General features: G+C 49.1%; 1 protein-coding gene across 2 annotated transcripts in view; it reads right to left on the minus strand.

The window, feature by feature from the left end:
* Nucleotides 1–207: 207 nt before the first annotated feature.
* Nucleotides 208–24238, minus strand: part of LOC144509986 (zinc finger protein 362-like) — a 103274-nt gene continuing 79243 nt past the window's right edge. For both annotated transcript variants that reach the window (XM_078239062.1, XM_078239063.1), the window contains exons 4-8: nt 14666–14960; nt 12490–12714; nt 8562–8640; nt 4455–4613; nt 208–2488 (exon numbers count right to left, since the gene is read on the minus strand). In XM_078239062.1, coding sequence (XP_078095188.1) covers nt 2372–2488; nt 4455–4613; nt 8562–8640; nt 12490–12714; nt 14666–14960 — 875 coding nt within the window. In that variant the 3' untranslated portion in view covers nt 208–2371. The remainder of the gene's footprint in view (nt 2489–4454; nt 4614–8561; nt 8641–12489; nt 12715–14665; nt 14961–24238) is intronic.

Below are 24238 nucleotides of genomic sequence, written 5' to 3' on the forward strand. Positions count from 1 at the left end.
TGTCCATCGTCATCCCCAAGCACTCCTCCCATGGTGAGATTGCAGAGGGAAGCTCCATCTACTCTGCTCCAACAATGTTTCAGTCCCGCCCTGGACGAGCAAGTCCAATCGCAGCAGTGCGGCATTTTCCTTTGCACGTGCCCCTCCCTGATCTCCCCCCCGGTGAGACCACCAGTTTACGTCCAAAATATGTAGTTGATGCTCAGTCCCATTTCCCATCGGTGGCCCCTCACGGCACAGGGAGATTCTACAAGTCCACCCCCTTTCGTTTACCACACTTTTCAACTCTGGGTCTCGGAGGTAGTGGAACAGTATTGAATCTCAGGGTTCAGATTTCTCTCCAGACAACTTGTGCTTCACTTCTTTCTGATCTACGCTGTGATTAGATTCCATTCTTTTAACTCACTCCCGAGTCTGAAGTCTAAATATGAATCACACATCTACAACATAAGCTCACTGAAGTCATCTGGAGCTGCTGAATAGACTCCAGTCTTTAACACACTCCTATGTTCTGGTCCATATATAAACCACCTTATAGCCCCGAGATTAAATTCCAGGCCAGAATGCACTCCCGGAGACCTATTATGCATCCTCTCTGGATAGAAACCATTTGAACCCCTAGAATTGAGTCTGGTCAGTCATCCCATCTTATTAAACGGAGTCTGACGTCATGCCAGAGCACTTGGCAAATCTCTTTTGTTTCCAGGAATTTGTTAGCACCTTTGTCACAAAGACATCATGAGGATGTATTTCAGCAGGATTTACATTATCCATTTGTGGGAGGGAACAAAAAAAGAGATTTGCCAGTCACTTTTGTAGTGACCCCTTTAAGATATAACCCATGGTTAAAATAAGATACAACTCATGGTTGGATGTGGGTGATGAGTTGGTGTGACTCCAGCAGAGAAACACCCACAAATTGGTGGTGCAACATGACAGGACATGGGTGGCGCAGTGGTTAGCACTGCTGCCTCACAGCGCCAGGGACCCAGGTTCAATTCCAGCCTCAGGTCACTGCCTGTGTAGAGTTTGCACGTCCTCCCCGGGTCTGCGTGGGTTTCCTCCGGGTGCTCCGGTTTCCTCCCACAGTCCAAAGGTGTGCGAGTTAGTTTGACTGGCCATGCTTAAATTGACCCTTAGTGTCAGGGGGATTAGCAGGGTGAATATGTGGGGTTACAGGGATAGGGCCTGGGTGGGATTGTGGTCGGTGCAGGCTCGATGGGGCGAATGGCCTCCTTCTGCACTGCAGAGATTCAATGGATTCCATGATAATGACAAATAACAGGACGTGGAGATGTCTTGTTGGCGAAGCGTGGCAAACAGCGGGCATTGGGGCAAGATTTGATCACCGCCTGAATGGCACTGACAATGTTTGAACACTGGCGAGCCGGCGGGGGGGGGGGCAGTCTGCCCAAAGGCAGGGTCCACGTGTCTTCAACACGCCTCAGAATCTATTTCCTGATCTGCAGCCTTCGAGACGCGATTAAACTGATACGAGTCCTTTCGCTTTGCAGATGCCATTTTTCCCTCGGGCACCTCCTTCCGCTGCAATTAAAGGCACACTCAAAATGGATTCCTGCTATTTGTGGTAACTTGCCTCAAGCACACAGGGGCGGTACAGGTGGCATTAAAGCAGTCTATATCATCATAGACATGTTCTGTGAGGGGGGACGTGGGTATTGGGTATTGAACTGGTTAGGATGCATGGTAAAAATGAGTTGTGTCTGGGCCTATATGCAGAGCCTGTGGAAGGTAGGGCAAAGACGTCAATTAAACACATGGGAATTGACTGAACATTTAGTATAATAATTCATATTAGCTAATAACCGATAATTGAAAACTAGAATTGTCGCACTATCACAGAACAACAAGGTGAGATACTGTTTAATAATTCTATATCTAGTTGATTCACTTATCTTTTTTTTTCCTCCTTAGTCTTCCTGTGTAATAGTAAGACGTATTAAACACGAATAAAAGTGGTGCTCTCAGACACAGCTTATTAAGTCTCAGACAGTACGGATCCAATGCCCTTACTGAGGAAGTTACCAGTCTGTAGGTTACGTCCTTGCTTCCAGTGCCGTTGCCCAGCAACGGAAGGCATTCCTCCGAGGGATACAGGCACTCACCTCCTCGGCAACGGACGACACCCGGCTCAAAATGCGCTGTCGTAGTCTTTGGGAGTCTCGGCACTCCTAAGAACTCGGTGCTAATGTTACTGCCTGTGGTTGGATCCCTCTCCTCAGAGGCTGAATAAATAGCGGGAGGAGGCAAATGGGAAAGGAAAAAAAAAAACTCCTCATCCATCCGCAGAAAGCACCGGAACTATGCCCCCGGAGCGTCCACTTCCTGGAGTTCAAACACAAGGGGTCGATTAAAGAAGGGAAATCCGAACAGGGCAGCTGGGGGATTCCGTTCTCTGAGGGGAGTGGGTGTCGATTGCGTGTTCCACTGCCGTATGCTTTGCCATGTGCTTGATGAGGTATGTCTCCTGCAAATGATAAAAAATCGACAATTTCAGCACTGGGTCTTCATGAAATGGGATCAGTGAACGCTGTGTGAGGTTTAATTTTTTAAAAATTCATTAATGGGACATGGACGTCACTGGCCGGCCAGCATTTATTGCCCATCCCTAGATGCCCGAGAGAAGGTGGTGGTGAGCTGCCTCCTTGAATCGCTGCAGTCCACGTGCTGTGGGTTGACCCACAATGCCGTTAGGGGAGAAATTCCAGGATTTTGACAAAGTGACTGCGAAGGAACGGCCGATATATTTCCAATATCCCAAATCCCAGCACTAATCAATATCCCAGCACTAATCAATATCCATATCCCAGCACTAATCAATATCCCATATCCCAGCACTAATCAATATCCCATATCCCAGCACTAATCAATATCCCATATCCCAGCACTAATCAATATCCCAGCACTAATGAATATCCCATATCCCAGCACTAATCAATATCCCAGCACTAATCAATATCCCAGCACTAATCAATATCCCATATCCCAGCACTAATCAATATCCCAGCACTAATCAATATCCCATATCCCAGCACTAATCAATATCCCAAATCCCAGCACTAATCAATATCCATATCCCAGCACTAATCAATATCCCAGCACTAATCAATATCCCAGCACTAATCAATATCCCATATCCCAGCACCAATCAATATCCCAGCACTAATCAATATCCCATATCCCAGCACTAATCAATATCCCATATCCCAGCACTAATCAATATCCCATATCCCAGCACTAATCAATATCCCATATCCCAGCACTAATCAATATCCCATATCCCAGCACTAATCAATATCCCAGCACTAATCAATATCCCATATCCCTGCACTAATCAATAACCCATATCCCAGCACTAATCAATATCCCATATCCCAGCACTAATCAATATCCCATATCCCAGCACTAATCAATATCCCAGCACTAATCAATATCCCATATCCCAGCACTAATCAATATCCCATATCCCAGCACTAATCAATATCCCATATCCCAGCACTAATCAATATCCCAGCACTAATCAATATCCCATATCCCAGCACTAATCAATATCCCAGCACTAATCAATATCCCAGCACTAATCAATATCCCATATCCCAGCACTAATCAATATCCCAAATCCCAGCACTAATCAATATCCATATCCCAGCACTAATCAATATCCCAGCACTAATCAATATCCCAGCACTAATCAATATCCCATATCCCAGCACTAATCAATATCCCAGCACTAATCAATATCCCATATCCCAGCACTAATCAATATCCCATATCCCAGCACTAATCAATATCCCATACCCCAGCACTAATCAATATCCCATATCCCAGCACTAATCAATATCCCATATCCCAGCACTAATCAATATCCCAGCACTAATCAATATCCCATATCCCTGCACTAATCAATAACCCATATCCCAGCACTAATCAATATCCCATATCCCAGCACTAATCAACATCCCATATCCCAGCACTAATCAATATCCCAGCACTAATCAATATCCCATATCCCAGCACTAATCAATATTCCAGCACTAATCAATATCCCAGCACTAATCAATATCCCATATCCCAGCACTAATCAATATTCCAGCACTAATCAATATCCCAGCACTAATCAATATCCCATATCCCAGCACTAATCAATATCCCATATCCCAGCACTAATCAATATCCCATATCCCTGCACTAATCAATAACCCATATTCCAGCACTAATCAATAACCCATATCCCAGCACTAATCAATATCCCATATCCCAGAACTAATGGGTGTTCTGTACATTGCACCATTTAATCATTCCCATATCAGCAGGAGTCTGTGTTTTGGGGGCAAAAATATGGAATTAAGTCAATATGTTTTTAAAAGGAAGCTCCTTGATATCTCGCGCTGGTTGAAGCAGTGTTCATTGGGAAGAGAGTCACCGATACGTACTGAGGTGTAGGCTCTTCCACACATGCTGCAGCAGTAGGCTTTAGTGTGTTTAACCGTATGTGTAGAGAGGTGGATCTGAAGTGAGGCGGAGTCTGAGTATGCTCTGTAGCAATTTGGACATTTGTACGGCTTGTCTTTATTATGCTGTCGTTGATGAGACTGCAATAAGAAAAAAATGAGAAAGATAAGTCAGCGTTTACATATCACTTCCTGAGGGACAGCGTTTACATATCACCTCCTGAGGGACCTGCCAGCGGGTTAACTTCTGAGGCAGTGTTACTTGTGTAAAGTCAGCAAGCATAAAGCAGCAGATGTGTGAGGAGCTGGGTCTCACAAAGGCAAATGAAATGGATGACCATGTTTTGATGGCGTCAACTGAGGGTTGGCTTGGAAACTGGGTGAATGCCCAGCAGTTGGAGCCTTCCACCCCTGCATGGGCAGACTGGGATTTGGTTCGACGTTGGAAGATTTCTTGGGTCTGTGACCAGTTCACTGGACTTCTGAGGATTAATGAATGTTCCAAACTCTTCAGGGTCTGTACGCTGACCTGTCTTGACTCTCTGGTGTTCACTGTGCCCGGGTGATGCAAGGTTTGGACTTTTGTTGCCCAATGCTAATTGCCTTTGAACGGAATGGCTAACTAGGCCATTTCAGAGGGCAGTTAAGAGTCAATCATATTGCTGTGGACCTGGTCACATGTAGGCTAGGCCAGGATGGTAGATTTCCTTCCCTAAAGGACATTAGTGAAGCAGATGGGTTTTTCCCCGACAATCGACAATGGTCATCAGTAGATTCCTAATTCCAGATTTTTATCAAATTCAAATTTCACCATCTGCCGTGCTGGGATTCGAACTCCGATCCCCAGAACGTTAAGTTTAAGTTTATTTATTAGTGTCACAAGTAGGTTTACATTAACACTGCAATGAAGTTACTGGAATACTAGTCCAGTGACAATATCACTATGCCATTGCCTCCCTTGTCAGTCAGGAAATATTAGATCCTGAGGGGAATTGGCAGGGTGGATGTGGAAAGGACGTTTCTTCTTGTCAGGGAATCTAGAACTCGGGATCAACAACTCAAAATAAGTGGTGACCCAAGACAGAGATGAGGAAACAAAGATTCTCTCAGAGGACTGTGGAATTCTCGTCCTCAAAAGTTAATTGTGGCAGAGTCTTTAAATATCTTTAAGGCAGAGGTAGATAGATTCTTGATAAGCAAGGAGGTGAAAGGTGACTAGGGGTAAGCAGGAATGTCAAGTTGAAGTTAAAATTAGATCAGTTATGATCTTATTGTATGGTGGAACAGGTTTCAGGGGCTGAGTGGTCTAACGCAACTCCAAATTTGTTAATTTCTCAGGCAGCACAGTAGTGCCTTGAAATGTCCTGCCAGGGTTATACACCCAATGCCAGAATGAGCCTCAGACTCGACTCACGTTGAGGTGCAAGTTCTACCAATGTGGCATTTGACAATAGACCCATTAGCTCGCCAATCCCTGTCCATCCACAGGTCACTTCACCACAAACCTGTTCAGCCTGCTTCACTTTCCTACAGAAAGCTCTCTTGAATCATAGAATCCCTACAGTGCAGAAGGAGGCCATTCGGCCCATCAAGTCTGCACCGACCACAATCCCACCAAGGCCCTATCCCCATAACCCCATGCATTTACCCTGCTCGTCCCCCTGACACTAAGGGGCAATTTAGCGTGGCCAATCAACATCTTTGGACTGAAAGAGGAAACCGGAGCACCCGGAGGAAACCCACGCAGACACGGGAAGAACGTGCAAACTCCACACCGACAGTGATCCAAGTTGGGAATCGAACCTGGGTCCCTGGTGGTGTGAGGAAGCAGTGCTAACCACTGTGCCACCGATTGAGTTCGGCCTGAAACACTCACCCGTCTCCTCTCTTTTAGCTGCTTACCAACCCGCCGCCATTCATATCCAGCACTAAATATTCCTGGGTGCTCGAGGTTAATTAAGGAAAACTCCAGAGTATTCATCCACCCTCACCTCTGGCCTGTCACACCCACAGACAAGATTCACCCTCCTTGCCCCACTGACTCCCCACAGCAGTAGTGACTGCATGGGCAGCATTTTCCAGCTGCACTCACCCCAAAACCGCAAAAATCCCACCTGAGGTCAACAGACCTTTCCCCCCACAACCTGCTACGATTCCCATGGCGGGCAGGATGGAAAGATTCACCAGCACCTGTGGATACCTAGCCCCACAATTTCCATTCCCAACTAGATATTGATCAAGCTTTTTTATGTCACAATTAACTGACTCTTTCCCGAGTGCTTTGGCTCAGAGTATGCCCCACATCTGCATTTCTGTGGAAGATATTTCTTCTGATCTACGGAGGTGCTTCAGGTTTTCTACTCCTTCAGGAAGAATTCGAGAGCCTTTTGACTAGGCCAGAGGCTCGCACTTCTTATTTGTCCAAAAAATGAATCAATCCACTGCTCTGTCCACCTGTTTAACTTGCTCAAGTTATATTTAGACGTCACATCCTGAGGCCCTTCAAAAGCTCTTCCCTGCCAGTGAGTTAACTTTTGAAGATTTGTACAAACAGAACCAGCCAGCCTCAGACCTTAGTGAGGCCTGTACCAGGATTATATGGTCTAACTTCCATTAGTGCAAATCTATCCTTTCCCTTCACCCATGGACAGCACGGTAGCAGTGGTTAGCACTGCTGCTTCACAGCTTCAGGGACCTGGGTTCGATTCCCGGCTTGGGTCACTGTCTGTGTGGAGTTTGCACATTCTCCTCGTGTTTGCGTGGGTTTCCTCCGGGTGCTCCAGTTTCCTCCCACAGTCCAAAGATGTGCGGGTTAGGTTGATTGGCCATGCTAAAAATTGCCCCTTAGAGTCCTGAGATGCGTAGGTTAGAGGGATTAGCGAGGGGATAAGGGGGTAGGGCCTGGGTGGGATTGTGGTCGGTGCAGACTCGTTGGGCCAGATGGCCTCTTTCTGCACTGTAGGGTTTCTATGATTCTATGACTTTGGTGAAACCTTCACCGTCTTATTCATTCGTGGGGCAGGGGCATCGCTGGCTGGCCAGCATTTATTGCCCAACCCTAGGTGCCCGAGGGGAGGGCAGTTCAGAGTCAACCACATTGCTGTGGCTCTGGAGTCACATGTAGGCCAGACCAGGTAAGGACGGCAGATTTCTTTCTGAAAGGGCATTAGTGAATCAGATTAGTTTTTCCGACAATCGACAATGGTTTCATGGTCATCAGTAGATTCTTAATTCCAGATTTTTAAAAATTGAATTCAAATTCCACCATCTGCCGTAGCGGGATTCGAACCCAGATCCCGCAGAACATTAGCTGAGTTTCTGGATGAATAGTCTGGCAATAATACAATTAGACCATCGCCTCCCCTCATTGTTCATCAGGTCAGAGGTCAGAGGGCAGGTGGACATCTGCTACCAGCCTATCTTGATGTCTGCCCTATAACCCCTCCCATGTTGTGGGGAAGTACCTGGACCCAGCTTTAGTCCCAAGGAATTTCTATTTAATCATAAACTATTCCTGAGTCAACCTCCTGGTGAAGCTGAGGAGAAGACCCTTGAAGAAGGACCGTTGCAAGGTCCCAAGAGTAGAAGAGAAGTTGAGGTAAAGCAAGAAGCCAGGTTCAAATTTAGGCCTACTTGGGTTTAAAAAGCCTGTAGGCTGGTGGAAGAGTTATGTGGTTTTCAGGTTTGTCTGAGAAGTGATTGCTCTGTCTCTCTCCGCCAACACCAAACTCTAGCTTTGCACAGTAACTTTGCCCTCGCTCTCTGTTCCCTTGATATTAGGGTGATTGCTCTTTCCATCTTGTACTTCCTAAAGTTCAAACAGAAAATCCTGTACATTCTCCCTCCTCCCCGCGCTGAATCATCATCCCATCTGCTACTCCAGGTTACTCTTCTCCCGTTTCGCTATGAAGCCCATTCCCGTTGCCCCTTCCTGAACTGAGTTCAGCTAGCTCACCCCAGACCCTGTCTGGTTGGATAGGTGACCCGTTTGACAACTGTGGCAAAACAGGTTTCTGATGTCCTGCCTTGTTCAAGTGATTTAACCATCCAGCGCTCGCACCTAAACCAGATGCTCCCTCATTTACTGACCTGCAGGTTCGATAACTGGGTGAAAGCCTTCTCACAGCCTGGATGTGCGCATTTGTACGGTCTGTCCCCAGTGTGGATCCTGCATTGGAAAACACACGACTCAGTTGTTTGTACAGGAAAAGTTTAAAGTTTATTTATTAGTGTCACAAGTAGGCTTACATTAACACTGCAATGAAGTTGCTGTGAAAAGGGGCAATGGCCAATCCACCTAACCCGCACATCTTTGGACTGTGGGAGGAAACCGGAGCACCCAAAGGAAACCCACGCAGACACGGGGAGAATGTGCAAACTCCACACAGTCACCCGAGACCGGAATTGAACCCGGGTCCCCGGCGCTGTGAGGCAGTAGTGCTAACCACTGTGCCACTGTGCTGCACAAGCTCAATCGATGTCTTCTACAAGGGCTTGTCACACCCAGTGATGGTAACATATTCCGAACTTTCAAAATGTAAACATTATGCAGTGAGGAGTTTTTGAATGCGACTTTGAAAAGTGGACAAGGTGGTCCAAAAATCACTTTCTGTGCTTTCTGCACAGACAAAGAATGAAGTATCTTAAAAGTTCTAAACATGTAAAAAAAAATTTGGGTTGTCTGGGAATTTGAGCAGTCTGGGAATGGAGGGATACCAACGAATGGTCTAGTTGGACCAATGGGCGGCACAAGCTTGGAGGGCCGAAGGGCCTGTTTCCTGTGCTGTACTGTTCTTTGTTCTTTGTTTGTTCTTTGTATGGCCTCCCTTGTATAGGCATTCAAATTGTGAAACCACTTGTGAATTTAAACCTCCTAATGATGGGTATTTACTGAAACTCAGAATCAATAGAATCACCCGTTCCCCGCCAGACTTGGGGTGGAATTTCTTTCCAGCCTGTCCCGCCATTGGGATCTTCTAACCCCCTGCCACCGGTTCCCGGCAATGGGGCGGGTGAGCCGTACGAAACACTGTAGATTCTGGTGGGACTGGAAGTTCCCACCGGCGGCCAATGACAAGGGCTTCTGTCGCGGGGATGAATGCCGCGGGGCGTGGTTGGATAATCCCGGCCTTGGTGTCTGAAAGATGGCACTTTGTGAGCTGTGCAGAAACCAGTTTATCACACGCAGGTGTGAACAGCCACCCATTCCTTCCCCCCAGCCCCCCCAACCCCTTTGTGTAGCAATGGCTTTGAATTTTTAAAAAAAGTTTGAAGAAAAGTTTTTTTAAAAGTTTAAAAAGTTTATTTATTAGTGTCGAAAGTAGGCTTACATTAATACTGCAATGAAGTTACTGCGAAAATCCCCTCATCGCCACACTCCGGCGCCTGTTCGGGTACACTGAGGAAGAATTTAGCATGACCAATCCACCTAAGCAGCACATCTTTCGGACTGTGGGGGGAAACCGGAGCACCCGGAGGAAACCCATGCAGACATGGGGAGAATGTGCAAACTCTACACAGACGGTGACCCTAGTCGGGAATTGAACCCAGGTCCCTGGCGTTGTGAGACAGCAGTGCTAATCACTGTGCCACCATGTCGCCCTGGGCAATAGAAGTCTCAAACTCGGGGTGGGAGTTTGGAGCGCCGTTGCATGTGAGGGGGGGGGGTTCTCCGTGTCTGTAGTGGAGGGGGTTGGTTGGGTGTTTGCTTTCTGTGCTGTTTGGGGCGCCCTTTAAAGACGGCGCCCCGATCTCTATGGAGACATGCAGGCTCTATCAGGCCCACCTCACCGGAGCGATGGCAGAAATCTCGCCCACTTTTTTTTGGGTGTGAAAGGGACAAGATCTGGAGAGAAAACTGGCCTGTGGAGTTGGACTGTTCCAGTTTTCTCACCAGAACTTGACACTCTGCCAATTTCTCATAAGATTCACTTGAAAATCTGGACTATAACCTCGCTGTGCAATCGGAGAGCTACAGGCCCACTTTCAATCAGAGCCTCACACTCAAAATATTTGGGAAAATTCCATCCGTTATCTTTTCTTCTGATTTAAACTTACCAAAAAGTCAGCTTTGTGTCGGTCCCTAAGGGCGGGATATTCCAGCCACACTCACCCCAAGGCCAGAAAATTCCGTCTGAGATCAATGGACCTTTGCATGGTCCATGTTCCACCTGCTACAATTCTCGTGGCAGGTGGGACTGGAAAATTCCACCCGAAGAATCACAACACCTAAAATAGAACACTCCCTCTAAACAAACATCATGGGACAGCATGGTGGCACAATGGTTAGCACTGCTGCCTCACAGCGCCAGGGACCCGGGTTCAATTCCCGGCTTGGGTAACAGTCTATGCGGAGTCTGCACGTTCTCCCCGTGTCTGCGTGGGTTTCCTCCGGGTCCTCCAGTTTCCTCCCACAGTCTGAAGGACGTGCTGGTTAGGTGCAATGGCCGTGCTAAATTCTCCCTCAGTGTACCCAAACAGGTGCCGGAGTGTGGCAAGGGGATTTTCACAGTAACTTCATTGCAGTGTTAATGTAAACCTACCTGTGACACTAATAAATTAAAGAAATATATTGCAGACAACTGAGACAGGTGAGGAGGAAAGGGGACAAGTTAAAAATTCTGACAGGCACAGACAGACTGGATGCAGGGATGATGTTTCCTCCAGCTGGGAGGGTCTGAGGCTCACAGTCTCAGGACACGAGATGGGCCATTTAGAACTGAGGTGAGGAGAAACCTTTTGACTCAGAGGGTGGTGAACCCTGTGGAATTCTCTGCCACAGAAGGCTGTGGAGGCCAAGTGACTGAATATATCTCAGAAGGAAGCAGATAGATTTCTACACTCCAAAGGTGCCAAGGGATATGGGGAGAGTGTGTGAGTACGGTGATGAGATAGAGGATGAGCCATGAATGGCAGAGTAAGCTCAAAGGGAAAAATGACCTTTTCCTGCTCCTATTTTCTAACCCACCACCTCTCTCCCGCCCATAACAGGGCTGCCCCAGAAATGTTCCAAGATCTAGGTGCAAGTCTAAAGCTGTGTTTTCGCACACACTGAGCTCCAGATTCAACGCAATTCACTTGGGACTGTGGGTGGAAACCGGAGCACCCGGAGGAAACCCACGCAGACACGGGGAGAACGTGCAAACTCCACACAGACAGTGACCCAAGGCCGGAATTGAACCCGGGTCCCTGGCGCTGTGAGGCACTCTGGTGTTGCCATTTGGAAACCATACATTTCTGTACAGGAAAAGATAAGACAAAAAAACTAACGGATCAATGGTTTAGTGTTAATTGGGGCTGGGAAACTATTTCCAATTAACTACACTCCTGTTCCAACCATTTCCTCCATCTTTCTCATAGGGCCATTCATCCTGCAGACTAATCTGAAACATTGTTGATTTTATATCCTACATTCACCAATAATAGTTAAAGCCAGCATTGGGAAGAGGTGTGACCACCTGGGGGAAAAACAGAGTGGGCGGGATGACGATATAAATGGAATTAAAAGTGTAACCTTGCTGACAAGTTCATCAAGGCAGAATCACAGTTCCACAAAGAACTGGCACGGTGGCACAGTGGTCAGCACTGCTGCCTCACAGCGCCAGGGACCCGGGTTCAATTCCGGCCTCGGGTCACCGTCTGTGCGGAGTCTGCATGTTCTCCCTGTGTCTGCGTGGGTTTCCTCCGGGTGCTCCGGTTTCCTCCCACAGTCCCAAAGACATGCTGGTTAGGCCATGATAAATTCTCCCTCAGTGTACCCGAACAGGCGCCGGAGTGTGGCTACTTGGGGATTTTCACAGTAACTTCATTGCAGTGTTAATGTTAAGCCTTTGACAAAGGGTCATCCGGACTCGAAATGTCAGTTCTGTTTCTCTCCTTAACAGATGCTGCCAGACCTGCTGAGATTTTCCACCATTTTCTCTTTTGGTTTCAGATTCCAGCATCCGCAGTAATTTGCTTTTATTAAACAATAAAAAAACTTTAAAAAAAATAAACTTTGAGAATGTAGTTCGCCCACCTTGTGTGCTGCTGCAAGTGAGAGAGCTGGCGGAAGGATTTCTCGCAGTAGGAGCAGTGATAGGGTTTGACTCCGAGGTGGATCCGCAGATGTTGAGCCAGGTAGGAGGCGTTGGCAAAGGACTTGGAGCAGTGCGGACACTTGTGAGGTTTCGCTTCCGTGTGCGACTTTGAATGAATTTGCATCTCGGACTTGGAGAAGAAGGTCAAAGGGCAGATTTTGCACCTGGGCGGCAGAGGCAGAAACAGGATCGCGTTAGGGGAAAAAAAAACAGCCAAAATTTCTCAACTCGCTTTCCGGAGCCCCGGGCCCTCTCTCGAAGACGCTGACACGAATTTGGTGACGGGCTCCACAAACGTCAGCCTGTGCCCCATTTAAACGGCCTTTCCTGATCTCTTTGTTACTTGAGGCAGTAAGGGAGCTACAGTTGGTCTCAGTGTCCGGGGCGACTGAGAACAAAGTCAGCCGACCTTCCAGATCCTGCTGTTACTCAGGGGCCCCCCACCCCCCCCGGCTCTGAAAAGTAGGCACTTGCGCAGACTACACTACAGCTGCATTCTGATAGCGTCTATGGTCACTCAAGGGTCTCGACACAGAAAGAACAGCCACTAAGCTTGGACGTAAAGATGGGCCACCTGAGTAGAGCAACAGGTGCGCAAGGCCCTACTATTCTCTTCCCACAGCAGGCCACGCAGCCATGGGTCACAGGTCAACATCCGGCCAACTGGGAAATGTGCCAAGGAGAAAAGGAGTCCTTTTCGGGATTGTGAGATTGGAGATCTATATCGGAATAGGGAACTCTTCCTGGTCTCGAGGGGCGGACCAACATTAGCACTGCTGCCTCACGGCACCAGCGATCCGGGGTCAATTCTGGCCTCGGGTGACTGTCTGTGTGGAGTTTACACGTTCTCCCCTTGTCTGCGTGGGTTTCCTCCGAATGCTCTGGTTCCCTCCCACACTCCAAAGATGCCCAGGTTAGGTGGATTGGCCATGCTAAATTGCCCCTTAGTGTCAGGGGATTGTTGTCAGTGCAGGCTGGATGGGCTGAATGGCCTTCTTCTGCACTGTAGAGATTCTATGAACATTGGAATGGAATGTTGTCCAATGACGAGTTGCTCTAGAATGGCAAGGTTCACTCTTCGATGAGGAGATGGGTGGGGATCTTATGCTAAAATGCGCTCCATCCCATAGTAGGGAGTTCTCTTGAATGGTGGACCCCCATTATGAAATGTTGGGCAAAGTGGACTAGGATCTGAAGCATTTCCTCTGGAATGAAGACTTTAGTGCTTCGAGGATGGGCTACTGCCTGGGACAGGGGACCATGTATCTGGACACCCACTGCCCGCTCTCACTGGTAAGCATTCTAACACATTTCAGCAACTCAGAGGGGTTTCAATCGAGTCAACAAGAGGAAAACGGTTTCCACTGAATGGGAGGGTCAGTAACCAGAGATAAGAGACTCAAGACAATTGTCAAAGGAACTAGGGGGGAATCTTTTTCCTTAAACACAGTGACTGATTGCAATCTGGAACGCTGCCTGAGAGGGTAGCGGAAGCAGATTGGATCGTTCCTTTTCTATGTTTCTAAAAAGGAACTGGATGCATAGTTGAAAAAGAAAACTTTGCAGTTGGGGAAGGAGCAGAGACAACCAGGAAGTCTTTCATAGAGCTCTGCATAGGCAGGATGGGCCAAATGGCCTCCTTCTGTGCTGTACAATTCTATGAGTCCTGTTAGTCATTGGTAGAAGTGTCAGGTTAGGAAAGACACGTCTTAGTGTGTGTGTGGGACAAGTTGCTACAACTGTTGTTTCAATGGCAAGGAGTCGCATCATGAACAACTCAACCATCTGGAACCGGAGACAAGTTTTGGCCCACTGTGCTGGAAAGGGGACACGACATGTTCAGAGTGATTTAAAAACTTGCCAATCTTTAAAACAGGCCGGGGTTTGAAACTTATCGCTGGCGTTTTTGCCCCTTCAGCAGTTGTACACAGAGTTTGCTGACCTCTGACTTTCTGCCTACTCTCCACCCTTCATCCCACACGCCAACATTGAGGACAATGATTGGCTTTGCAGCCACCGAGTGCGCCCACACCCCAACCTCACTGCTCCTCACTGGGGCATCCTGCATCCCACGGGTTTGGGAGGTCTCAGTTTGAGGAATGGACATTCTCCAACCTGTACGTTTTTCCATCCTTAGCGGATTCGTTGCCCGATGCCAGTATGGGATACGGCACCACAAGCACAGGGGGCCCGATGCAGTTCTCGCCCTTGATCTTCTTCCTGCCTCGCTCGATCTTCAGGGTGCTGGCCAGGCCGTTCTTGCTGGAGTGTGCCGGGTCCATGCCGTGATGGGTGATCAAGCCGGAGATCAGGGTGGGAGAGGAGACCTCGGCGCGACCCTGGCTGCCTAAGCTGGGGGTTGTCACACTGATGGAGTCACAGGTGGCAGTGGGGGAGGATAAGCTGAGCCCTGGGGTTGGGGTTGGGGTCAGGGAAAGAAACAGAATGGCATTTTAACAAAACCGACGTCAAGCTTTGTTCCACACGCACACACACACATACATACATACATGAACACGCACACACATGAACACGCACGCATGAACACGCACGCATGAACACGCACGCGCATGAACACATACGCGCATGAACACACACGCGCATGAACACACACACGCATGAACACACACGCGCATGAACACACACGCGCATGAACACACACGCGCATGAACACACATGCGCATGAACACACATACATGAACACGCACACACACATGAACACACGCGCATGAACACGCACACACACGCATGAACACGCACGCGCATGAACACGCACGCGCATGACCACGCACGCGCATGAACACACACGCATGAACACACGCCGCACGAACACACGCCGCACGAACACACGCCGCACGAACACACGCACGCACGCATGAACACACGCACACAAGAACACACACACGCAAGAACACACACACGCAAGAACACACACGCAAGAACACACACACGCAAGAACACACACACGCAAGAACACACACACGCAAGAACACACACGCAAGAACACACACGCAAGAACACACACGCTTGCATGCATGCACACAATCCAACACAAATAACATACAACACACATAAACACGCACATACACATGCATACACACAAGCTTAAACGTATGCAAACACAAACACAACCACGCACACACACACGAACACACAAACACACACACCATGCGCGCATGCACACAACACACAAATACGCACACATCACACACATAACACAGACACACACACACACTAGTGCAGTGATCGAGTTATACGTGACCAAGCCTGTCCAGGTATTGCCGGTGGTAAACATTTGGTGAACAAATGGCGAGAACACACCAGAAAACTGGGAATTTTCTGTCCCTGATTTTCCATCTATTTAATTGAATGGACAAAAAGAACTGAAAATATTCCTGAACAATATATACTCATATCCATTCTCCTCTGGGAAGAGTTCATGATGAGATTCCAAAGGGACAGAGAGCACAGAGTCAGATTGCTCTCGATGCTTTGTCCCCAAACATCCAGTCCTGCCCCTGCAAACCGTAAATCCACGAGGGCTATAACTCCCCGGAACAACATCAGGGTAACAGGCGTGAGATGCACAGCAACAAACTCAGTCCAGACTTGCTGAATGAGGACTAAATATCGCGGCATCGCTGAGACACGGCGCGTAGTATTTATTTTTTTAGAAAGCCGTTTGGCAGCAGCACTGGGGGGTGTAATTGGGACTGACATGCTGGGGAAACGGGACATGAAATGTTGTTTATTAAAGATGTGGATCACCAACAGGCCGGCCAGTGTTCTTTTCTCAACTCGGGGAAATCAGTCCCACTTTCATCCCCTCTGTCTGATTATTCTCATGGTGGCACTTTGTCCTGATCGAGGGCCGAAGGGCCTGTACTGTGCTGTAATGTTCTATGTTCTATGTTCTTTGTCCTGATTCTGGGATGTCAGTACCTTCGAGCCAGATCCCAGGACTGGCTCCCCACGTAATGGCAGAATCGTAAGTCCAAGTCTACAAGACTGCCTTTGGGTAAAGCTTTGTCTCGTTCTAAGCTTCTAAACGTCCCTCCACTTCCTTTCTCCCACGGTGGAGGCTGTGTCTCCAGCAGCCTAAACTCCAAGGTCAGGAATAGTCTTTCCTAAGCTTCTCCATCTCTTCACTTTCTCCTCCTTTAAGACACTCCTTAGCTCCTGCCTTTCTGTCCGAGCATCCGGCACCTCTAATGTCCCCATCTTTGGCTCTTGAGTTAATTTTTTTTTCTTCTAACAAGACAAGTGGGAAGTGGTTTGGCAGCTTTTTCTATATCAGTGGGTGCTACGCAAATGCAGATTTCTGCTGCAACCACGCAGCTGGGATTCTCCAGCCCCGCCTGCGGCTGGGATTCTCTGGCCTCGTCCGCGGCTGGGATTCTCCAGCCCCGCCTGCGGCTGGGATTCTCTGGCCTCGTCCGCGGCTGGGATTCTCCAGCCCCGTCTGCGGCTGGGATTCTCCGGCCTCGCCTGTGGCTGGGATTCTCCGGCCCCGCCCACGGCTGGGATTCTCTGGCCCCGTCCGTGGCTGGGATTCTCTGGCCCCGTCCGTGGCTGGGATTCTCCGGCCCCGCCCATGGCTGGGAGTCTCCGGCCTTGCCCGTGGCTGGGACTCTCCGGCGGCTGGGATTCTCCAGTCCCGCTGCAGTGAACGGAGGTTTGGCTGAGCACCAAATTCTCCGTTCTCGTTGGCAGCAGCGGCGGGGCTCAAACGGCGGGAGAATTCCAGCCATGGATGCTGGACTCCCCGATCCAAGATTGGAACCAGCACCAGGGGGGAAGGCAGCTGGGAATCGTGAGAAAGGTCATCACAGAACTGGGCAGCTGGATTATCCGACACTCGTGAAAACCAGTCATCTAGGAGGACTGAGAGAGATAGGCAGAGCGCGGTAAAGGAAGACAGATAGAAAGAAACAGAGAGAGAGAGGAAATGGGGGAGAACATGGTGAACATAAACAGGGAGGAGAGGGCTTTGCCAGGGAGAGGCAGATGGAGAAATTAAGTTATAAAGAAATTGGGAAAAAGAGAAAATGAGGATGAGAGGGACTGCAAAGGTAGGAGCAGGAAGGGATGGGGAGATAGAGAGGGAGGCAGAGAGAGAGAGATGTCATAGAGAGATTGGTGGGTACAGGGGGATTTGGGGTGGACAGGGAGAGACTGGGGGGAGACGGAGAGACTGGGGGGAGACAGGGAGAGACTGGGGGGAGACAGGGAGAGACTGGGGGGAGACAGGGAGAGACTGGGGGGAGACAGGGAGAGACTGGGGGGAGACAGGGAGAGACTGGGGGGAGACAGGGAGAGACTGGGGGAAGACAGGGAGAGACTGGGGGGAGACAGGGAGAGACTGGGGGGAGACTGGGAGAGACAGGGAGAGACAAGGAGAGACTGGAGGGAGACCGGGGGGGGGGGGGGGGGGGGGAGACTGGTGGGGGGGGAGACTGGGGGTGGAGACTGGGGGGCGGAGACTGGGGGGGGGGGGGGAGACTGGGGGGGGGGGAGACTGGAGGGGAGACGGGGGGATGAAGATAGGGGAGACAGAGAGATTGGGGGGAATGGGAAAATTCGGGGAGACGGAGATTGCGGGAGACTGTGGGGGGCACTGTGAGATTGTGGGGACTGGGAGATGAGGGGACACAAGGAGAATAGAGTTGAGAGCAAAAAGAGAAAAAAAACAAGAGAATAAGAACAAGAAGTGAAGAATTAAAGACGGAGAAGAAACTGGGGGAGAAAGGGAAAATGGAGAAATGGAGTTAAAGGGAAAGCAGCGTGTGGTTGGAAGAAACAGAACCAGGAGACAGGAGGGAATGTAGAGGGAAATGAGAAAGGGAAGAGTGTCCGTGGGGGAATACCAAAACAGAGAGACTGGGAAACATGGGGGTGGGGGGAGCGTGGAGAGAGAGCGTGAGAAAAGGCAGAGGGGAAGAGAAAGAGAGGACTATCCCCTTCAGGATGATTATGTGGAACAGTATTTATACACAGCAGAATGTTAACCTTGCTTCTAAAGACAGTAATCCTTCCACTCGATTCCAGTGGCTATAAATAAACATACTTAGATTATCATGGGAAAATAACTTGATTGAGTTTAAAGAAAACAATTTTCTCCATCAATGAGTTTTAAAAATAACTTCAGTGTCTTTACATTATTGTACTCCAACAATCAACACTTACATTTAAATACTGATGTCAACAGCTTGGAGGAGTTACTGAGCCCAGTTACAGGGGGATTGACCACTAACTGGACTGCCCCAGATCAGGGAGGCTGGGAGGTCCCATCTCATACTCTCCCATGTATGAGTGTATGTGAGTGTGTGCGTGTGCCTGTCTGTATGTATGTCAGTGTATGGGTGTGCCTGTGTGTGTGTGTGGTTGTGTGTCAGTGTGGGTTTGTGTCAGTGTGGGTTTGTGTCTGTGTGCTGGATGTGTGTGTTAAAGTTTAAAAAGTTTATTTATGAGTGTTACAAGTAGCCTTACATTAACACTGCAATAAGAACATAAGAAATAGGAGCAGGAGTAGGGCACCTAGCCCCTCGAGCCTGCCCCGCCATTCAATAAGATCATGGCTGATCTGAAGTAGATCAGTTCCACTTACCCGCCTGATCCCTATAACCCCTAATTCCCTTACCGATCAGGAATCCATCTATCCGTGATTTAAACATATTCAACGAGGTAGCCTCCACCACTTCAGTGGGCAGAGAATTCCAGAGATTCACCACCCTCTGAGAGAAGAAGTTCCTCCTCAACTCTGTCCTAAACTGACCCCCCCTTTATTTTGAGGCTGTGCCCTCTAGTTCTAGCTTCCTTTCTAAGTGGAAAGAATCTCTCCACCTCTACCCTATCCAGCCCCTTCATTATCTTAAAGGTCTCTATAAGATCACCCCTCAGCCTTCTAAATTCCAATGAGTACAAACCCAATCTGCTCAGTCTCTCCTCATAATCAACACCCCTCATCTCCGGTATCAACCTGGTGGACCTTCTCTGCACTCCCTCCAAGGCCAATATATCCTTCGGCAAATAAGGGGACCAATACTGCACACAGTATTCCAGCTGCGGCCTCACCAATGCCCTGTATAGATGCAGCAAGACATCTCTGCTTTTATATTCTATCCCCCTTGCGATATAGGCCAACATCCCATTTGCCTTCTTGATCACCTGCACCAACATAGAACATAGAACAGTACAGCACAGAACAGGCCCTTCAGCCCACGATGTTGTGCCGAGCTTTATCTGAAACCAAGATCAAGCTATCCCACTCCCTATCATCCTGGTGTGCTCCATGTGCCTATCCAATAACCGCTTAAATGTTCCTAAAGTGTCTGACTCCACTATCACAGCAGGTAGTCCATTCCACACCCCAACCACTCTCTGCGTAAAGAACCTACCTCTGATATCCTTCCTATATCTCCCACCACGAACAATACAGATATGCCCCCTTGTAATAGCTCCATCCCCACCCGAGGAAATAGTCTTTGAACGTTCACTCTATCTATCCCCTTCATCATTTTATAAACCTCTATTAAGTCTCCCCTCAGCCTCCTCCGCTCCAGAGAGAACAGCCCTAGCTCCCTCAACCTTTCCTCATAAGACCTACCCTCCAAACCAGGCAGCATCCTGGTAAATCTCCTCTGCACTCTTCCCAGCACTTCCACATCCTTCTTATAATGAGGTGACCAGAACTGCACACAATATTCCAAATGTGGTCTCACCAAGGTCCTGTACAGTTGCAGCATAACCCCACAGCTCTTAAACTCCAACCCCCTGTTAATAAAAGCTAACACACTATAGGCCTTCTTCACAGCTCTATCCACTTGAGTGGCAAGCTTTAGAGATCTGTGGATATGGACCCCAAGATCTCTCTGTTCCTCCACAGTCTTCAGAACCCTACCTTTGACCCTGTAATCCACATTTAAATTAGTCCTACCAAAATGAATCACCTGCAGACTGGGTTTTTGCGGCTCATGCACAAGGACCCCCAGGTCCCTCTGCACAGTAGCATGTTATAATTTTTTTCCATTTAGATAATAATCCAATTTGCTATTATTTTACTGTGAAAATCCCCTCATCGCCACACTCCGGCGCCTGTTCGGGTACACTGAGGGAGAATTTAGCATGGCCAATGCACCGAACCAGCACGTCTTTCAGATTGTGGGAGGAAATCAGAGCACCCGGAGGAAACCCACGCAGACACGGGGAGAACATGCAAACTCCACACACAGATAGCGACCCAAGCCGGGAATTGAACCCGGGTCCCTGGTGCTATGAGGCAGCAGTGCTAACCGTGCCGCCCTAATGTATGTGGGTGTGTGTGTCAGGCTTTGTGTGTGTGCGTGTGTGTCTGTGGGTGTGTGTCTGTGCGTGTGCATGTGTGTGTCTGTGCGTGTGTGTCTGTGTGTGTGGGAGTGTGAGTGTGTGTGTGGTGTGTCTGTGCATGTGTGTCTGTGCGTGTGGGTGTGAGTGTGTGTGTGTGTCTGTGGGTGTGTGTCTGCGTGTGCATGTGTGTGAGAGTGTGTATGTGTCTGTGCGTCTGTGCATGTGTGTCTGTGCGTGTGGGAGTGTGAGTGTGTGTGTCTGTGTCTGTGCGTGTGTTTCTGTGCGTGTGTGTCTGTGCGTGTGGGTCTGTGCGTGTGGGTCTGTGCGTGTGGGTCTGTGCGTGTGGGTCTGTGCGTGTGAGTGTGTGTGTCTGTGCGTGTGTGTCTGAGCGTGTGGGAGTGTGAGTGTGTGTGCGTGTGTGGTGTGTCTGTGCGTGTGTGTCTGTGCGTGTGGGTGTGTGTGTGAGTGTGTGTCTGTGCTTGTGTGTCTGTGCGTGTGGGAGTGTGTGTGTGTGTCTGTGTGTGTGTGTCTGTGTGTATGTGCGTGTGTGTCTGTGCGTGTGTGTCTGTCCGTGTGGGAGTGTGTGTGTCTGTGTGTGTGTGCATGTGTGTGTGTGCGTGTGTGTCTGTGTGAGTGTGTGTGTGTGTGTGTGTGTGTCTGTGCGTGTGTGTCTGTGTGAGTGTGTGCGTGTCTGTGTGTGTGGGTGTATGAGTGTGTGAGTGTGTGTGTGTCTGTGTGTGCGGGTGAGTGTATGTCCAGCAGCACAGTATTTCCCTTTGAAAGGGTGTTGGGAGAGTGGGTGTGAATGGATTCTGGATGGAAATACAATGGGGCTGAATGAGCGCATGGATGGTGAGCACTGGGATGAGATGTCAACGCAACCAACACAGGAGCAGGAGAGGAGAGAAAGCTCGGAGAACACGGAGCATCGACTGATCCTGGTTCTTTACAATCCGGGTGTTTGGCTGGAATCTGATAGGTTTAGTTTGGTGTTTATTGAGGTAATATTGTAGCAGAGCACCGCCCTGTGGTAAACACCAGACACTACATCAGGTCTGGTATTTCACTTTACCACAGTGCCGGGAGAGGCCATTCGGTCCATCAGGACGGCACAGACGCTCCAAAAGAGAACCCACCCAGGCCCAACCTTCCACCCTATCCTTGTAACCCTTGTAACTATTTACCATGGCTAATCCACCTCACCTGCTGTAGTGGGGCAACCCAGGGAGCGTGGGCTGCAGCAGGAGAGGAAGAATGGAAAGGGTTAAACTGACAGCCTGACTGTAGTATCCACACTCACTACAGATAGACACATGACAAATAACTACGTCCCAGGCGGCGCTAAACAGTGGCTGCCTTGGGTGTGACCAAGGGCCATCAGGGGGGTAATGTAGGAGGGCAACCCAGGGAGCGTGGGCTGCAGCTGGGGAGGAAAGAATGGAAAGGGTCAAACAGACATGCTGACTGTAGTGTCCACACTCACTGCAGGCAGACACACGACAAATTATATCCCAGACAGCACTAAACAGTCACACCCCAGGTGAGATCTTTCCGAGGCTATAGCAACAATAAGAAAATCAATGCCACTCATCGAGGCTCCACAATGTCTAGAGGAGCCTAATCGAGTATCAGGGAAATGGGGACAATTAACACACCGTTGAAATCGGCTTGATGACTACAGTGCTATTGTAAACAGGTAGACAGGATATGTTCAGAAAACGATTAAAGATAAAACACGCAGGACAATGGATCAGCGTAATGTGATCAAAACAGAACTTTGACAAATTTAAATTCTGATGGCCTAATTGAAATGCAGCATTTTGCAACGCAAAAACGTATAAAAATGTGTAAGCACCTATGACGGGTAGAGTAGCTCGGGAACAAGCTGGAATTACAGCTCCGAGTTCTGCTCTCCCTCATGCGTGTTGAATAAAGCCGTTTTTGTTGAAGTTCTGTACGGTCTCGGAAAACTCTGTTCGTTCATTCCCTCCAACAGCTGCACATCTTGGGACACTGAGGGGCAATTTAGCATGGCCAATCCCCCTAACCTTCACATCTTTTGACTGTGGGAGGAAACCAGAGAATCCGGAGGAAACCCACGCAGACACGGGGAGAACGTGCAAACTCCACACAGACAGTGACCCAAGCCGGGAATCGAACCCGGGTCCCTGGCGCTGTGAGGCAGCAGTGCTAACCACTGTGCCACCGTGCCGACCAAAATTTGGAAATTCTTTGGGCCGAGAATTCCCAGTCCTGCCATGGCGGGACCCACCGTGGGAGATTTGGTGACCCAATCAATAGTCATAGAATCATAGAATCCCTACAGTGCAGAATGAGGCCACACGGCCCATCGAGTATGCACCGACCACAAACCCACCCAGGTCCTATTCCCATAACCCCAGACATTTACCCTGCTAATCCCCCTGACGCTACAGGTCAATTTAGTATGGCCAATCAACCTAACTCGCACATTTTTGGAGTGTGGGAGGAAACCGGAGCACCCGGAGGAAGCCCACGCAGACACAGGGAGAATGTGCAAACTCCACACAGACAGACACCTGAGGCCAGAATTGAACCTGGGTCCCTGGCACTGTGAGGCAGCAGTGCTAACCACTGCGCCACCATACCGCCCAAGTCCATTGACTTTCAGCGGGACCTGACAATCCCGGTGGTGGGTGGGACTGAAAATCCCATGCCTGGTGTCAGACCAGATGTGGAGATGCTGGCGTTGGACTGGGGTAAACACAGTAAGAGGTCTCACAACACCAGGTCAAAATCCAACAGGTTTATTTGGTAGCACAAGCCACTAGCTTTCGGAGCGCTGCCCCTTCGTCAGGTGAGTGGGAGTTCTGTTCACAAACAGGGCATATAAAGACACAAACTCAATTTACAAAACAATGGTTGGAATGTGAGTCTTTACAGGTAATCAAGTCTTAAAGGTACAGACAATGTGAGTGGAGAGAGGGTTAAGCACAGGTTAAAGAGATGTGTATTGTCTCCAGCCAGGACAGTTAGTGAGATTTTGCAAGCCCAGGCAAGTCGTGGGGGTTACAGATAGTGTGACATGAACCCAAGATCCCGGTTGAGGCCGTCCTCATGTGACCAGATGGCAGTGATGTATGTGTGACAGTTGACTCAGGAATGGGTCTCATCATCCACATGCCAGATTCCCCAAACAGGCACTCTGCTCAGTAATTCAGCAAAGCAAGTCCCAGGGGGACAGAGAAAAAGCTTCAAGGACACTCTCAAAGCCTCCGTGAAGAAGTGTAACATTCCCACCGACACCAGGGAATCCCTGGTCCAAGACCGGCCGGAGTGGAGGAAAAGCATCCGGGAGGGAGCTGAACATCTCAAATGTCATCG

Source organism: Mustelus asterias, chromosome 22 (genome assembly GCF_964213995.1).
Source record: "Mustelus asterias chromosome 22, sMusAst1.hap1.1, whole genome shotgun sequence".
NCBI lineage: Eukaryota > Metazoa > Chordata > Chondrichthyes > Carcharhiniformes > Triakidae > Mustelus > Mustelus asterias.